This window comes from Venturia canescens, chromosome 2 (assembly GCF_019457755.1).
Source record: "Venturia canescens isolate UGA chromosome 2, ASM1945775v1, whole genome shotgun sequence".
NCBI classification, from domain to species: domain Eukaryota; kingdom Metazoa; phylum Arthropoda; class Insecta; order Hymenoptera; family Ichneumonidae; genus Venturia; species Venturia canescens.
This window is the reverse complement of record NC_057422.1, coordinates 27,654,984-27,674,087: the sequence shown is the minus strand read 5'-3', so window position 1 is coordinate 27,674,087 and position 19,104 is coordinate 27,654,984. Positions and strand designations below refer to the sequence as shown.

The following is a 19,104-nucleotide window of genomic DNA, read 5'->3' as shown; positions in this document are numbered from 1 at the left end:
TAGGTATATTCCTTCTTGCTTTTGAATGTCTGGACATGTTCCTTCATGGTTTTCGTGGTCCAGGTATATTCCTCTATGGTTTTCGATGTATGGATATGTTTCTCCATGGTTTTCGTGGTCTAGGTACATTCCTCCATAGTTTTCGTGGTCTAGGTAGATTCCTCCATGGTTTTCGTGGTCTAGGTATGTTTCTTCATGGCTTTCGCAGTCGAGGTCGACGGCTCCAGAGTTTTCGATGTCCAGGTATATTTCTCTCGGGTTTTGGTGGTCTAGGATAATTGCTCCATGGGTTTCGATGTCTAGGTATATTCCTCCATGGTTTTCAATGTCTAGGCATGTTTCTTCATGGTTTTCGTGGTCCAGGTATATTCCTCCATGTTTTTCGTCGTCCAGGTATATTCCTCCATGGTTTTCAATGTCTAGGCATGTTTCATCATGGTTTTCGTGGTTCAGGTATATTCCTCCATGGTTTTCGATGTCTGGGTATGTTTCTCCATGGTTTTCGTGGTCTAAGTTGATGGTTCCACAGTTTTCGATGGCTAGGTCTGAGTTTCCATAGTTTTTGTTCTCTAGGTATATTTCTTCATCATTTCCGTGATCTAGGTCGATGACTTCATACTTTTCGATGTCTAGGTATGTGTCTACATATTTTTCAGTGTCTAGGTATATTCCTCCATGGTTTTGGATGTCCAGGTATATTTCTTCATAGTTTTAAATGTCTACGTATGTTCCTTCATAGTTTTCGTGGTCCAGGTATATTCCGTCATGGCTTTTGATGCTAGGTCAACAATTCCATAGTTTTCGATGTTTGGTTATGGTTCTCCATGGTTTTCATGGTCTAGGTCGACGGTTCCATTGTTTTTGATGTCTACGTCGACAGCTCCATGGTTTTCGATGGCTAGGTATATTTCTCCATGGCTTTCGTCGTCCTGGTATGTTTTTTCATGCTTTTCGAGGTCTAGATCAACGGCTCCGTAGTTTTCAATGTCCAGGTATGTTTTCCCATTGTTTTCGTGGATTAGGTTGACGACTTCATAGTTTTCACTATCCCGGTCGATAGCTCCATATTTTCCGATGTTAAGGTGAATTTGTCCATGGTTCCCGATATGAAAGTCAACGGCTCCATAGTTTCCGATAGTGTGGTGAGTTTTTCTAAGGTTGTCGATATCTAGGTCGTCGGCTCTATAGTTTTCGATGTCTAGTTTGGCGACTATAGGGTTTTCGATGTCTAGGTGGATGCCTTCGTATTTTTCAATATATATTCGACAATTTTATATTTCCCGATATTTAGGTAAACGGTGCAATGGTTTACGATATATTTCCTCATAGTTATCGATATCTAGATCTGCGATTTAATAGTTTACATTGACGAGGCAGGTTCAGACGTTACAGAAGAATGATTACATGAAAAAATATCACTGGACACCAATAACCATAAAGCTGTGGTCTTAGACATTGAATACCATGGAAACATCTCCTTGGACACTGCAAACCATTGACAGTATCCATGTCAACATGGAATCCATGAATGAGAAGAAGATAGTTTCAAAAATCATTTTTCCAAGTAAACAAGTGGAGCTTTTCAAAAAAAGGAATAGAAAATGAAAATATCATCCCATTGCATAGGAATTTCCCAATCTTTCATTGGAAAATTCGATTTGCTGAATGCATAATCAAAATCGTCACCATTATTGCTTGTAAAAGGTTTCAACTCACATGAACATAACCGCACAGTTTTCGTCCGTCTACATAGAAAAATTGGCTGTGTCGATTGCTTTTGGCACATAGAGAAAAGCACTCAACTTGAAACAAATCGTTTTAAAAATTTTCGTCGAAGACGAGGAATGTATTTTTTTTCTTAAGTAAATATTGTCACGCCTCTAAAAAATAAGCTAAATCAGAAAAAAAATAATTGATAAAGTAAAAAAAGAACGCCAATTATTAAAAGGTCGCGACCGTAGTTTCCAATAATTTTCTATATTTGCATTATCAATAAAAAATTTCAAAATATAAAAAAAAATGAGATCGTTTTCTGAAGTTGACAAATATAGTGAATGAAATACGATTCCTATATAGTTGTCACGTCTCGCAAAAAGAAGTGAAATCAGTAAATATTAAAACTTCAAAAAGTAAAAAAGGCACGCCAAGTATTAAAAGGTCGTGACCGTCGTTTTAAATGATTTTCTATATTCGCATTGTCAATAAATAAATTTAAAAAAATGTTTAACTGTGAAAAAATATGAGATCTATTGTAACATATACAGTGAATGAATTACGTTTCCTGTAGGAATTCTGAATTTTGGAAATAAAAAAAAATGAGATCATTTTCTAACGTAGCCAAGTACAGTGAATGAATTAAGGTTCTTGTGGAATTCATTCGTGTACACTTTTAGCCCTAATCCCTCACTTATTCAGAAAAATTTTCCAGCAAACGTCACAGAGCAACAAAGGTTTCTCGAGCGATTCTGCAATTATTAAGAGATTATCATCTGTTTTTATGCTAGCTCGGGTTATAAACTTAAAACAGTTTACGCGTACAAGTGCATGCATTGTATCTATACGATGAACTGCACAAATTCATTTTCAACATTACACACAAGCTTGGCGTGCATGGTTTTCAATCGGAAGCTCGGCGAAGGAATGCCTCATCCGTCCATATATTTGAAGAAAACTTGATGATCCTCTCATGTAATTGTTTTTTAATTTGCCATCCCTTTTCCATCCAACTATTTTATTGAGTAGTCCGACGTGAGATCCCACGCTGTGTACACAAAGAAAAATATCTATTCTTGACTAGTTTGACTGATAAATTCATTACTCCAAATGTTTCGTATTCAACGCGTTTTCTTTTCTCAAATCAATGTTTACACAGCTTACTTCTTTGTTCATCCATTTCAATACTTGTGTAATTCATCCAATCATCTCCCCATTTGGTAAAAAAAAGAGTGTATGGACAAACGAGTGAAAGTGACGCGTGGATAAATTAAAATGCGTATGGGCATGAAAGAATGGCCGTATCTATCCGTACAAGATAAAGGCATATAAAGGGATTGATTGATTTCATTTCTTTATCCGTTCGTTTAATCGTTCAATTTTATCCACAAATTTCACCCATCTGTATTGTTTACCAAATCATTATATAACAGGGCCCCTCTTATTTTATTGGGGGATCGGTTTTTTTCACACTCGTTCATACAATTCTAATTAATTATTGTTTTCATAGTAAATTTGAACAATTGTCTCTTCCCGAGCTTCCGATTGAAAACCATGCACGCCAAGCTTGTGTGTAATGTTGAAAATGAATTTGTGCAGTTCATCGTATAGATACAATGCATGCACTTGTACGCGTAAACTGTTTTAAGTTTATAACCCGAGCTAGCATAAAAACAGATGATAATCTCTTAATAATTGCAGAATCATTCGAGAAACCTTTGTTGCTCTGTGACGTTTGCTGGAAAATTTTTCTGAATAAGTGAGGGATTAGGGCTAAAAGTGTACACGAATGAATTCCACAAGAACCTTAATTCATTCACTGTACTTGGCTACGTTAGAAAATGATCTCATTTTTTTTTATTTCCAAAATTCAGAATTCCTACAGGAAACGTAATTCATTCACTGTATATGTTACAATAGATCTCATATTTTTTCACAGTTAAACATTTTTTTAAATTTATTTATTGACAATGCGAATATAGAAAATCATTTAAAACGACGGTCACGACCTTTTAATACTTGTAATTACGTGTTTGGGCGACTTAAAATAACAAAATACGAAAAGAATTAATTTCCAAAAAATATAGCGCGGCGAAGTTCAGAGCGGTGCCGGTTGTCCCGCTCGGGCTCATGCCTACCGGCCTAAGATGGCCGCCACCTGTCAACAACGACGAGCGTGGTCGCCGCGATGTTTTGTCCGCGATCTAAAGATCGCGGAGTTTCGTTAATTTCGACGGGCTCGGGCCGTCGCGCGAGTGTTCCGTTATAGTATCTATTTTTTAAAGTGTCAAAAGAATCAAATAACATGTAAAAAATAAAAAACCGAAAAATCGCGCTTAAAATCATTTTGGAAACCGATGCCTCATTCTTCTTATTTGATTCGAACAGCTAAATCAATTGAAAATAATTCCATCTAATTTATGTGCAGCATTAAAATTTATTATATCAATTCGAGGCCAAGTATTTTCTAATGAATTGAAAAAAGTTACAACTTGAGTTACGTGCAGCACTAAATTTTATGATATCAATCGGTGGACAAGTATTTTATTAGTCACTCCAAATTTTGACATTATTAAATTGTTCTAAGAAGCTTTCAAATCCAAAAAAAAATCACATGAAAGCTAGTCATTTGTTACTCTATGGTGGCAGAGACTTATAAGAAAATCGATACTTCTCAGACTTTCAGGATCCTCCGGTATTATTCACAAAATTCGACGGCGATTGGATCGATACAAATTATGTTTAAATATGTGTTAAAAGTACTTGTCCGGCCCAGCACTTTCCGTTTAAATTGTTTATCCAAATAAAAATCAGGGCTTGTCTAGAACTGATGGATCACAAGTATTCATGCAGAGGGAATTGAGAGAATTATCTTCAATTAATTTTTACTTAATTGCACTAATTTAATAAAAAACGGAAACAAATTGTTCCGCAATATACAAGGGATATTATTGTGTATCGATAAATGAAAAAAATTAGACATAATATATATGTTCAAGCTTTCAAAATAACTCTCCAGTTTTTATTCAATGAAGGCAATTTTTACTTCCCACTTATTCTTCAGCGAACGAATTCCATTCGGAATAAGAACTAAAATATCCTATTATTAAGAACATTAAATCAATAATTATTTATTTATTATTAATAATAATTATATTATTAATAATTTCTATAATTCATTATAATGAATCGCATTTCAATAAATTTTTAACCAGATTCTGCCGTACATTTTCGTTTTTTTATGATTGAATTTTTATTGAATGAATAGTAATGGGCCGGATAAGTACTTTTAACACATATTTAAACATAATTTGTATCGATCCAATCGCCGTCGAATTTTGTGAATAATACCGGAGGATCCTAGAAGTCTGAGAAGAATCGATTTTCTTATAAGTCTCTGTCACCATAGAGTAACAAATAACTAGCTTTCATGTGATTTTTTTGGATTTAAAAGCTTCTTAGAACAATTTAACAATGTCAAAATTTGGAGTGACTAATTAAATACTTGTCCACCGATTGATATCATAAAATTTAGTGCTGCACGTAACTCAAGTTGGAACTTTTTTCAATTCATTAGAAAATACTTGGCCTCGAATTGATATAATAAATTTTAATGCTGCACATAAATTAGATGGAATTATTTTCAATTGATTTAGCTGTTCGAATCAAATAAGAAGAATGAGGCATCGGTTTCCAAAATGATTTTAAGCGCGATTTTTCGGTTTTTTATTTTTTACTTGTTATTTGATTCTTTTGACACTTTAAAAAATAGATACAGATTTGTTTTTTTTTTCGAATATAATGTTTTTTCAAGATTTGTGAAATTTTTTTCGAATCGTTCTGTATTTTTTTTATATTTTTTTTTATTTTTTTCAAAGTTTTTTTTATGGATGGTTTAAACGTTATGAATTTTTGAACTGTGATGTCTCGGATCAATTCGGTGTAAAATTAGTCCACAGGATCCCATATGCTTCTCCATGATCTCTACGATTCTCGGGGGTTCCGTTTATCTGCGATCAAAAAACCAAGGAGCGTTTTGATTTATAAAGCAGTGGGTATCGCCTGAATTCAAATGATACAGAAATATTAAAAATTGAAGGATTATCGAGCTATGCAACATTTTGAAAAATTGAAATCAGGTGTTTCAAAATAGAAAAATCCTTCAATTTTCAATATTTCTGTTTGATTTTAATTCAGGTGATAACCACTGCTTTAATAATCAATACGCTCCTTGGTTTTTCGATCTTAGATAAACCGATCCCCCAGAATCGTGGAGACTATGAAGAAACATGTTCCTGTGGAGTAGCTTTACACCGAATCTACCAGAGATATCAGAGTTAAAAAATCCTACCATAGAGTTGAAATACCATTGAATAAACCCTTCAAATTTCAAAAGGCTATATTTTTTTTCCTTGCCTCTATAAAATCGCGAAACAATCCCACAAAATCCGGTTGCCACACGGGGTGACCACCTTATGTTGGATTTAATTATTCCAATCTATCAATATCGCGTTGTCTGAAAAAAAGATTCGAATGCCTTAGTCGTTGAAATCCTGTTGTTATTTAACGACATTGAAATTCGTTGCGATTTTTTGAGTTTTAAAATAAATTAGCCGTAATTTGATTAAAAAATTTTTGTTCCCTTTTTTTCGATATCTCTTTCAACGAGACGGGGAATAATTTTAATTAAAAATTTATTCAATAAATGTCTTTTTGCAAGTACATTCTGATGGGTAATAATCATTACATCTGAACGGTAGTCTCAGTGAATGAACTCTACATATGTTACTCATGTAGTGTGCATTCCTTGGAACGAACAAAAAATGAATTAACAATAACAGAATATTATCTATATTGTGCCCTAACATGAAGAATTTGATTTTCCAATAATCTGTAAAATTTTTTCAAGTTCACAGTGCACAAAAAGTAGTCAAATCAAATCATAAATAACAGCATGAATGCTGTGGAAAATTTGGAGACAAGTACATTTATGTTTTATGCCACCTGGACAGTAGTCTCAGTGAAACCCCATGTGACACTCGTGTAGTTCAAAACACAAATGCACAATGATTTATAAGAAGTTGTTCGATCTATTCTCTCGAAACTTGCTTCAAATGGCCAGCTCATTACTGAAGGTTATAAAAAAAGACCATTCCAAACGTAATGAAAAAAAAAAATTAATCTTCTAAATCTTGGTAATGTATGAAAAACGTTTGATTCAAAGGAACAAAACGTTGTCAAATAAATGCAAAAGTGACGAGTACATCGGATGTCGAATGAAAAAAATTCAAAACATAATGGCATGTAAAAAAAATTTCCAAACCAACTGTAAATTATTTAAACAATTAAGGAGTTTCGGTACAGGCGATACAATGTTGCCATGCTAAACCATGCTAAAAGCATAAAAAATTTCAAAAAGTTCAGAATTTTATAAAATTTCGTGAACATATTCTTTAGTGCCAAATTTGACAATACAAATTTTTTAAGATTTTTCTCCTACACAGTTATCGAGTAATTGATCACTAAAGTTGACGTGTATAAGCATAGCGTTTCCATATATATATAGGTATACATTCCGGGCATAAGAAATCTGCTGTAATGCGTAATTACTCTATAACTAAGTAGAAGAAAATTTGTGTTTTCGCACTTGATGTTGAAGAACATTATCACTAAATTTGATCAATTTCTTAATATTTAGACTTTTGTACCGAAACTCCTTAAGAAAAGCTTTCACACATCATGAAAAAACATTATATTAAAAAAAATACAAATCCGTAAATATATTTAAAGGAAAAAAAAATTCAAATAGAACGTGAGAAATTCATGCCTACGGGAAGCATCCGGAACTTGAGAAAGTTCTAGTTATAATCAAAAAAGTTACCATCTGAGTTATGTGCAGCACTAAAATTTATAACATCAATCGGAGAATGAGTATTTTATTAGGATATAATCCACAATTTTTCACAATATGAAATTGTTCTGAGAAGCGTTCAAATCCAAAAAAAATCAGGATCCCCTGGTATTCACAATATTCGACGTCGATTTCGTATCGGTACAAATGATGTTTAAATATGTGCTATGCTTGTGTCATTTAAGGCCCAGTAATCGTGTTCCTTTAATTTTTTGCAAAACTTTGATCTCTTGGGGCAGAAAAACAGTTCGCCCAATCAACTTGCAATTTGGTAGAGTTATTGTGGATACATCGAGCTGTAAAAATGATACTTCACATGCGTGATTTCATTGATATTCGTAAATTTGCAGTCGATTTTCTGAACAGCTGTAAAAAGCCATTTTTTACTTTTTTTTCAAATGAATATTGAGAATAGAACAATAGGAATTCCTTCGTAAATAGGGTAAGCATTTTATATTACGTTCATTCAAGTTTCCAAAACCGTCCTTGGAATTACTGTGCGATGATTTTTCGCTGAGATATCAATGATTCAATACGAAAATGCCTTTTTTTTATTCAGCCATCAATATCTCCGAAATAAAAAATCGTACGGAGACTTCTAAAAAACGAAATTGAAGGTCAATGGACAAGCTACCCGATGCTTATATTGATTTGGATTGCAAAAATTTTTTCAAGACTGTGCACACTCGGGAAAAAAATAAAAAACTTGCAGGTTTTTCCTCTCAAGATATTTCATGAAATTCCTCAGTATCCGCAATTTGTGAGTGAAAAATGGCCGGATATTTTCAAAGTCGAAGAACAAAGCTTAAAAATGTTTCTTTATTTATCGTGATATGAGTATTTTTGACTTTCAAATATTAGGAAAAAAAATGACGGAAATTTTTTGTTCCTTTAATTGTTTCCAGTAGTGTATTTGAAGAGTGGAAGAGAGCAGCGCGCAAGAAGAAGCAGGAAGGCGTAATATTGTTGCACTCTCCTTGCCCACTGCTCTCCCCCACTCTTTGTAGAAGTTTTGGGAGAACTACTTTTTTATATAAAAAGCGGAGTTATGAAGAAAAACAGACTCTTACGTTTCTGCAGGAAGAACATCCCAACTGGTGATTTGAACACTCGGTAATATTTCAATCGTCACAAAAACTGACGAAATTCGACAATAACCAGCAGCGAGTCCAGCACCACCAGAGTATTTTATTCTCAATTCACCCTCGGTTAGGTTTGAAGCAGGTATTGGTGCCGCTAGCGTTGATAAAGTCGTATTCGCCGACATCTTACTACTTAGAAGGTTCGGGCCAAGGCCCGATCGGAGTGATGATGTGAGCTCGGATTGCCTTTTAATATGTTCCGAGGGCGAATTCAGACGAGATGGCAGAGAACTGTGCCCCGAATGCCACATCGAACCACACATTTGACTCAAGTACGCACTATTAGACATTTCTGAAATATAGCACCAGTAAGAAATTATCACTCCAGTGAATAGAGAATATATAATTGTTTAATAATGATGGGGGGGGGGGGGGCAATTTGAAGTTAAAAAATCACAAATGCTCACGATTGTGTGCCGTTGGAGCTATAAAATCTGTTGCGGCATACAAGTACAGAGTTATACTTGCACTTGCACCAGGCTGAAGAGGTAGCTGCATTTTCAAGTTTTCTTCACTCCATTTAAATATCTTTTCCTCTGTTATTGCATCCAAAGTTGATTGCATGGAAAGTTCGATTATTTCGATAGATACCAACCCAGTATTCGTCAGTGTAATTGTGCATTCAGAGCTAAAATATAAATATATTAAAATAAGTATGGGCCCCATGAATAATGCTGGAATTACGTTTTGAGACAAAAATTTACTAGGTTTCAGCATGAATGTAAATTGTAAACGTGATTAGCATGAACTAACTTAATTTATGACAGTCACTTTAAAACGTTTTCTGGGTTTGTTTCCGAAAAAAAAATTTCAGTAAATGCATCGGTCCGAGCTACTTAATTCTAGACATGAACAGGTATGAAACAGGCAGAAAGATCCGGATTTCCGTTGAAAAATTATCAAAATATAATTTAAAGTTCAAAAAAATTCAACAAAAATAAAAAACAATCGAAAAAAATTGTGTAAAGAAATATAAAAAATTTTCAAAAAAATTCATAAATAATAAACAAATTGAAAAATGTACTATCCAAGTTACATGCAGTATAAAAATGTATGATATCAATTGGAGGCCAAGTTTTTATTGATAATTTGGAATATTTATCGAACAAATTGGAAACTGTAATGAAATTCATGATAATTATTTTCACGTAAAAAGTTAATGAAAAAAAAGTCATAACGGAAGTTACGTGCAGTACTAAAATGTATTATATCAATTCGAGGTCAAGTATTTATCAGTTATTCGAAATATAATCTCCGGCGACAAATAAGCGTTGAGAATCCTTGTCGGGCTCACATCGTTTTATCAAAATTACTAAAAAATTAATGGAAATAAAATCATTAAAAATTCACATGAAAGTCATTCGTTACTTCAACAAGGTACAAACTTTAAAGAATCGATTCCCCTCCGACTTTCAGGATCTATATATATATGCATTGTAACGAATTTTTCCCGGGGAGGTACGATTCGTCCCTTCCCGGCTCACTCACCTCGCCTCGCGCTACTCTCCGGCTGCGAGAACGGACTGGGCGCCAGGTACAAAGTACCGCCGAATGAATCGACTTGAATTTCGTCGGATCTCGCGATGGTAACGTCATGCAAAATTAGAGTGTAGAGAGCACGAGGGAAACAAGTGACCGAGGACGGTCCGGCTACTCAGCTCAGCTGAGATACAAAAGGTAGAGGGGGGGATCCTTGGGAGAGAGTAACAATTCATAACGCAACAAAAAAATGTAGCCGACACAAAACAAATAATTCAGAAAAAGTTTCACAATTTATTCGAAAGCTCGATGAATGGACTAGAATACAGCGAGAGATACATTAGTAAGAGAGTGGATGCGATATAAAACAAAACCGGGGGGGGGGGGGAAGTAATTCGCTAACGAGTCCGAGCGTACAACGGTTATGTCTGGCGCAGCGACGAGGGAAATTCGCGTACGGCGGGCGCGAACCCGCCAGGTGAGAACGATTAGCGATTCGCCCCGCGATCTCACAGGTGCCGCAGATAGACGACAACCGAGGCTCTGACATGGCAGGTAACAGGTAGCCAGCGACTCGACAAGCGGGGCTGGAGGTAATAGGCAAAAGATAACCCACGTCAGAACGAACGGTGTCGCAGGTAATGCAAGGCAAAAGGTAGCGGCACCCGCTCGACCGGGGGGGGGGGGGGGGTTAGAGGATAAAATACTAGAAAAATTAACATCGGGATAGTATGAGAACGGATCGAAATTTAGGGCGTAACGCCGCTCGCAAAAATGTATCGGAATATGACTAAAGTACGACACGCAGTAGACATCGTAGCGTGAAGGCTCAGGCAAAAGAAAGAATCGAGAAATATTCAACGCAAAAGATAAAAGGTACTGCCGTATAAACGACGCGCGACCACGCGAGCAAGAAAGACGGAACGAAAACAAAGGCGCGAACGAACAGGCCGGCGAGAGCCTCAGCGCGTGCAGGGAGAGAGAGAGAGAGAACAACGTTACTGCGTGGAAGGTTCCAGCACTTAATACCACATTACATCAGAATGGAACTCAAGATCTTTGAAATATTTGAACGGAAAAGACTTTAATTAATTAACGCGAAGACCAAATGGCTTGTGAGTTCGATAGTCAAGTCGAGCCACGCAAAACTGCCGTACTAAAGAATGAGCCCGGGACGTATCGGCCACAATCTCGCTCGATACTTCGGCCCCGTGCCCGACTACAACGGCCAAAACGAAAAACTCTACAAAAACCGAAACTATATTCCGAAACTCAAAAAGGACTCGATTTAACTAGCGAACTCGATGGAGAAAGAGAGAAGTGGACTTACCGAGGAACACGCTCACCGCACCAGGACCAAGAACTCGATTTCGGGAGGGCTCGGTTGTAGACTCGCCGGAACGGTGTTCGGAAAAAGACTCATGGTGCGTGCGAGCGGTCCTCGCGATTCGGCGTTGTCCCCACCACGAGGCCCAGGTACTGCAGCGCTCCCGCGCTAGGCGCGAACCCGAGCGCGAACTCTGGGCTCGCGCTTTCGCGCGGGAATTTCAAACGGGGAGTGCGTCAGAATCATAATCGTTGCTACGCTTGTTGCACGATCGGATCAAATACTTACTCCTCCACTGCTCTCACCTCTCCCGCTCACCCGAAACACTCCTCCCTACAAGATGACCGTGATCCGGGTGTCTTTCCTCTTGGGGATCCGGCGGGCAGCTCCGGAAGGCTGAGGGGAGGCCTCCCTCACGATTCCTGACATCTAGGATGCGTGGTGGGCCCACAAAATAACCACCAGGTAAAACAGCACCTCACCTCCGGAAAACTCCCCCAGATCCCACCTGACGAGGCGCCGGTTCACGCGGACTTTGACACCCGAATCTACGGTAGTGCGGGCGGTGCAACTCGGGGTTGCTACGGCGGGAAATACACGGGCGGCGTTCATCAAATGGCCAATGCCAGCGTGTTCTTTCAACAGCCCGCAGGTCGAGATTGTTTTTCGGTGCTCGTTGACGGTGTGGGAGGAAGGGTTCTTGCGAGCGAGATCGGCTCGAACAGTCGGAGAGCAAGCCGACTAGTATTCATTGCAAGGCCCCGGTGGCAGCGACAACACCAACTCGTTCCAATATCAAACTCCACTGTCAAAACGCAACGTCATGATTACTCAAAAATAGGCAAACTAAAATTCTCTCTCCACCCTGCACTCGGAGGTAAAAGGTAGTCACAGAAAGTAAGTATCGCTCGGTCGGTAATATAGGCGCATTCTAAGCTAAACTTAAGAGCTACGTGGTGCTGAGTCTCACTCCGAACATCGCCCGACGAGTCGAGGGGCGTCAAAAGGGCCGTAAACCCGGTCCACTGGTCGACAACGTCCGTACGAGTGGCGGGGCAGAAATGTCACGTCACAGCATATATTGTGACGAAACACTCGCGCGACGGCCCGAGCCCGTCGAAACTAACGAAACTCCGCGATGTTTAGATCGCGGACAAAACATCGCGGCGACCACGCTCGTCGCTGTTGACAGGTGGCGGCCATCTTAGGCCGGTATGCATGAGCCCGAGCGAGGCAACCGGCGCCGCTCTGAACTTCGCCGCGCTATATTTTTCAGAAATTAATTCTTTTCGTATTTTGTTATTTCAAGTCGCCCGAGCACGTAATTACGATCAAAATTTTCAGAAAAATAACATGAGTTTAAGAAAAATGATCACAAGTCAAATTAATAATGTAAAATCCAATCACAATGAAAAATGTAAAAATCGACTGCGACGCATGCGCGGGCAGAGCGCCATCAATGCGCATTGATGGGCTATAGGACGTGTACGTGACTTTTAGCGATTATAATTTTACGAATCATATTAAAACAACTAACAATGTTAAAAAATGAAAAAAATTAAATAATAATAGATCAAATTCAGGTTTTTGTTGTTAAAAATCGAAATAAGCTGAAAATCATAAAAAGCGGTAGTCCGCGCATCGTATGTTAGCCCGCTCGACCAACGGGCGAGCGTGAATCATGGCATTGGGCCAATCAGAGGAGGCGTTACAGAAAGGTGCGCAGAACTGAGCGAAAACGGAGATTCTCGGCGCTCGAGAATTTTGTAGTGGGGACACGGGTATAAGAAGTGCTGCGCGACTCATTCGGCAGACAGTTCTCCCTGGCTAAAGAATCAACTCGGACCTCTCTTAGCACACCTCTACATCAGCCTCAGCAATACTAAACCTATCCTCAAAATTTCTGGGGTTCCCGTAGCGCGAACTCTCGGATCGACTCGGCGACGTCTCGATCCCATAGCCCGTGGACGGTGAATTGCCTATTTTCCTTGGATGCCTGGATTCTCGGAGCGACTCGGCGACGTCTCGATCCCATAATCCAGGGTCCGCACCCAACCTCTAAAAAATTTTCCGGCTTTCCGTTGCACGGAGTTCTCGGATCGATTCGGTGACGTCTCGATCCCATAACACGTGGACGGGAAGTTACCTCTACCCTGTAGATGCTCGGACTCTCGGAAAGATTCGGCGACGTTTCGATCCCATAGCCCGCGGTCTACTTCCTACCTTTTCACACTTTATTTCTTTCTTATTGTTGAGGAGGATTAAAAAATTATCCTATTATCAAAAATTAAATTCTCGTTTGAAAAACATTGTCCGAGGTGTTCCAGGTAGGGAGATCTAGATCTATTTTAGAAAATAATCATCCAAGAGGCGATAGATAACACTAGAATTTATATCGAATCAAAAACGGAGATAAGAATTGTAAAAGTGAGAAATACTCTTAGTTGATTTTAAAAGAAAGCGTAACAGGACATCGGAAAAACCGCGTCAAACGAATTATAGCACGAAGCATTGAATCGAGAGGTTTTTAAGCTCGAGGCGTATCGAAAGATTAGAACGAACGCGACCATTTAATTTAAAATTGTTTTATTTCTAATTATTATTTTTGTACAATTAAATTCCGAAAATTAAGAAATTAAAAATTATCTCAGACAGAGAATGTGCAACGTTTTCGGGTCTGTCGAGTCTTTTTCTCGGCAGATCCGATTAAACAAAGCAAGACAGTTTAAAACCAAAAAAACAAAATTGTTTTCGAATTAGCGAGCCAAGGCGCAAAATTTCTTTTATTTTTGTCAGAATTCGGTCAAATAATTGAATAAAATTGATTATTTTTATATTTTACCAAAATTAACAGTGTCCGCGTTTCCTTCATACCTGCTCCTTATTATTAAGGTTGCTCGAACCGACGCGTGGCGGCGTTCAGGCCAGATCGGCAAGAGCGTTTCGTTACAATATAGATAAACCATAAACTTCCCCTAGGAAAAAAAGGTTGGGACAAGTACATTGATGGTCCCTCGTTTACTGATAATTCCATCCATAAAAAAAACTTTAAAAAAAATACAGAACAATCCGAAAAAAATTTCACAAATCTTGAAAAAACATTATGTTTAAAAAAAACTATTCTGTATCTATTTTTTAAAGTGTCAAAAGAATCAAATAACAAGTAAAATAAAAAAAAACCGAAAAATCGCGCTTGAAATCATTTTGGAAACCGATGCCTCATTCTTCTTATTTGATTCGAACAGCTAAATCAATTGAAAAAAATTCAATCTAATTTACGTGCAGCATTTAAATTTATTATATCAATTCGATGCCAAGTATTTTCTAATAAATTGAAAAAAGTTACCATTTGAGTTACGTGCAGCACTAAAATTTATGATATCAATCGAAGGACAAGTAATTTATGAGTAACTCCAAATTTTGACATTATTAAATTGGTCTAAGAAGCTTTTAAATCCAAAAAAATCACATGCAAGCTAGTCATTTCTTACTCTACGGTGGCAGAGGCTTATAAGAAAATCGATTCTTTTTAGACTTTCAGGAGCTGCTGATATTATTCACAATATTCGACGTCGATTGGATCGATACAAATTATGTTTAAATATGAGTTAAAAGTACTTGTCCGGCCCATCACTATTCATTCAAATAAAAATCAATCATAAACAAACGACGAAGCAGCTCCTGAAAGTCTGAAAATAATCGATTTTCTTATAAGCCTCTGCCACCGTAGAGTAAGAAATGACTAGCTTGCATGTGATTTTTTTGGATTTAAAAGCTTCTTAGACCAATTTAATAATGTCAAAATTTGGAGTTACTCATAAATTACTTGTCCTGCGATTGATATCATAAATTTTAGTGCTGCACGTAACTCAAATGGTAACTTTTTTCAATTTATTAGAAAATACTTGGCCTCGAATTGATATAATAAATTATAATGCTGCGCGTAAATTAGATTGAATTTTTTTCAATTGATTTAGCTGTTCGAATCAAATAAGAAGAATGAGGCATCGGTTTCCAAAATGATTTCAAGCGCGATTTTTCGGTTTTTTTTTATTTTACTTGTTATTTGATTCTTTTGACACTTTAAAAAATAGATACAGAATAGTTTTTTTTAAACATAATGTTTTTTCAAGATTTGTGAAATTTTTTTCGGATTGTTCTGTATTTTTTTTAAAGTTTTTTTTATGGATGGAATTATCAGTAAACGAGGGACCATCAATGTACTTGTCCCAACCTTTTTTTCCTAGGGGAAGTTTATGGTTTGATATCACGTCTTTTTTCTCAAATGTTCCTTATTTATGTTCAGTTGACTATAGGATTTTAGTTTGAATTTGTATTTATTTATTTATTTTTCTTTTTTATTTTGTTACCAGTGTACGGCATTCTGCCTTTTTACAATCCCTCCCTATTCCCTTATTCCATTTTTTCCCCTCCTATTGCGGCTTCAGCTGACTTACTCCCCACTGTATCGCATTTGCCGAGGGCGAAGGGAAACTGCAGAAAACCTTGCCGATACAGCGGGTACTTGGTTGATCCCCTCTGGTGGTAGTGCGAGCACGCTCAAGCGCCTCCATCAGAGGTGCTCAATCATGCACCCCTCTACTGTGATACGTTGCGCCAGCCAGTACACGGCTAGAGGGCCATCCGCACGATGAGAACCGTCCACGGAGGCCCCCAAAGCCGTACACCGCGACCGCACACGTATCACATAGAGGTGTTAGGCCATGGATTTATGAAGGTGGAGTCCGAACCACCCGCGGTAACAGCAGAAAACACTTGAAAAACATTTTCAATTTTTCATTGGTGTCTTGGCCGGGATTCGAACCCGGGACCCGCGGATTGCGGGCCCGGATCTTTGTCCAACGGACCAGCCGCTCTCCCTAGTTTGAATTTCTATGGATTATTTATGATTTTCGGCTTATAACGCTGGTTTCCACGAAAAAGGACCTATTTTGCGTCAAAATTTTACTGGAAATATTTCGTCACAGGCCTGTTCTTGGACTTTGGCGCTTTTTTTCCTTGTACCCTAATATGTTTTGTCAATTAGGAACGAAAGAGCACGGCGATAAGTGGGTTGAAGACAGAGATATGATTTTCGGCTTATAACGTTGGTTTCCACGAAAAAAGACCTAATTTTCGTCCAAATTGTACTGAAAATATTTCGTCACAGGTCTGTCCTTGGACTTTGGCGATTTTTCCCCTTGTCTTCTAATATGTTTTGTCCATTGGGAACTCAAGAGCATGTAGCAATGCGTGTTGCGGGCTGAGATATGATTTCCGGCTTATAACGTTAGAAAAAAGAAAGGAAAAGAGGAAAGACAGATCAAATTCAAGACACAACAAATCCAACAGAATTGGCCATTTTTAAATGTCGCTTTTGCATTCTGAATCTAGACGTTTTCGTGTCATCCAAAACATGCCCCTGATGAAATATATTTCCAAAGTTTGCAAGTGGCCGCTGAGATCCAATTATCTACAGTTTGATAGTTGCAGATAAAAGGCACCCGGAAACATTTATTATGTCAGAACTCAAAGAAGCAAAAAAAAACTGAGCGTACTTAATTCAACAGAGCAACGGAAATCAAAGATGTTTAAGGTACCTGCATTGGTTGTGGAGGAAAACAATTTCATTTCAGGATAATTTAGAAATAAATTTAGAAATTCAGAAATTTAGCATGTAATTTAGAAAAAGGAAAATTAAGTTAAATAGTAAAGATGAAACCTTTTGTGATGAATTTTTGAAATTACATGTTACGGTTGGAGTAAAAAATTAAAATGATTGGCACACATGCTGCGACACAAAAATATCAAAATTTGAAGGTATTCGCTCCATACCGCAGTAATACAAACTTCAATACTATTTGAAAAGAAACACTTTAAAACTTGCTGAATCAAGTTCCATTACATATTACCATAATTAAAGATAGGAGGTGATACTTAGCACAAATATTTATCTACAGAAATTTTAAAGTTCGCAGCTATCTGCTGCAATTCAATGTATCTGCGCAATGAGTTTGGAAAACAGCAATTTCAAATCATTTTCATTCAATTTCAAATCAAATTTCAAAGCATAAATGAGCAACTGAAGACTTTTCTAATGAATTTTTCACTTCATATTTATGTTGCAGTGAGAGTCAAAAAGTAAAATGAATGGCAAAGTATATAAATTTTATAGTTTGCAGATTTTTGCTGTATTTCAATGATCCAAATCTATATAGTATTATAGTGAAAAGTTGTTCAAAGTCATGATGTTACATTAAAATGACATAGCGCACATAACATTCAGAAATTCTGTAGGTTTCCATGATGTTGGCAGGCATTATACTCAATCGCATCCGAAACTGAGCAACCGTAGACATATCGTAATGAATGTTTTCACCAATAATTCCACATTTGCAGTTTGCGGAATAGGAATACTCAACATACACGTTATTTCATAAGTATTGTTGTCAAAATTTGTGTTTGCCTACCGCATTCCGAAGATTCAACTTTTCATACTATCAGCAAAAAAAACATCTAAAGACTTTTTGGAACAAGTTTCAAAATTTATTACTCGACAGACCAGGTGGAAAAAGAATAACTACACTTATATCAACACCAGAAACTGTTTTGAGAATCTGTTGTACAAAATGTGCGATTGATGATCATAATTGGAAACCTCTTGAATCACGTTACCACAATCAGCATGAAGAAATATTAGAAAATCATAGGACACATATTAGGAAACCAATTAATAATATGTATCCATCCGCTGCAAACCGATGGAGTCAAAACAAGGATCGGATAGAGCAGAGCCAAACTCAATAGGAAGCAAAATATGGGAATATTCAAAAATAATGATGACACAAGAAATAAATTAGAAAACATTTATTCGATTGGAGTTTCTCACATTATATATACTAACAGTTCTGTGTGTTCTTGTTTTATTAAACCATAATATTTCAGATCGCAAAAAGAAAATTTGACGTTATAAGTTGACGAACATTTTTTCTTTCAACTTCCAGACCTATTTTTGATAAACTGATTTGCCTTATTTATATTATTCACTATATATAACTATGCGAAAGTTTGTTACATATGTCCCGCACTTCGTAACGTCAAACCCCGGCCGGTTCGTTGTTACCACACAGCTATCAAAGGGAACTCGTATATATAACCTACATAATTACACATGATATATAATCACGCAACTGCGACGATATATTTACACTGAACAATATTCCGCGCACTCTGGTTTAATTGAAAGATTATCTCAGTTGACACTTATTTCCAATCGAATGAAATAATGAAATCTTGAAAAGTTTCGTTGACATATGCATCGCGCATTTTTTATATTTTTTATTTGCACACACAGATCACAGTCTACATTTACGCGGCCGCTTTTATACCGGTTTAGTATACCACAAGTTTTAATAAAATAAATATTAACCACTTTTCACTAACCATTTTCATTTATTAATTAGAGTCCGCACACAACAGCACTTTGGGAATCATAACCTCACCTGTCAAAATGACGTTCAGTATGAAAACAA

At 37.1% G+C, this 19,104-nt stretch overlaps 1 protein-coding gene across 6 annotated transcripts in view; it reads right to left on the bottom strand.

The window, feature by feature from the left end:
• brun (trafficking protein particle complex subunit brun) overlaps positions 1–19,104 on the bottom strand; it is a 595,546-nt gene that overhangs the window by 267,776 nt on the left and 308,666 nt on the right. For all 6 annotated transcript variants that reach the window (XR_006259965.1, XM_043411897.1, XM_043411899.1 and 3 more), the window contains exons 7-8: positions 9,174–9,394; positions 8,695–9,058 (exon numbers count right to left, since the gene is read on the bottom strand). Coding sequence is in view for 5 of the 6 variants with exons in the window: in XM_043411897.1 (XP_043267832.1) it covers positions 8,695–9,058; positions 9,174–9,394 (585 nt within the window). In the remaining variant the exon portion in view is untranslated. The remainder of the gene's footprint in view (positions 1–8,694; positions 9,059–9,173; positions 9,395–19,104) is intronic.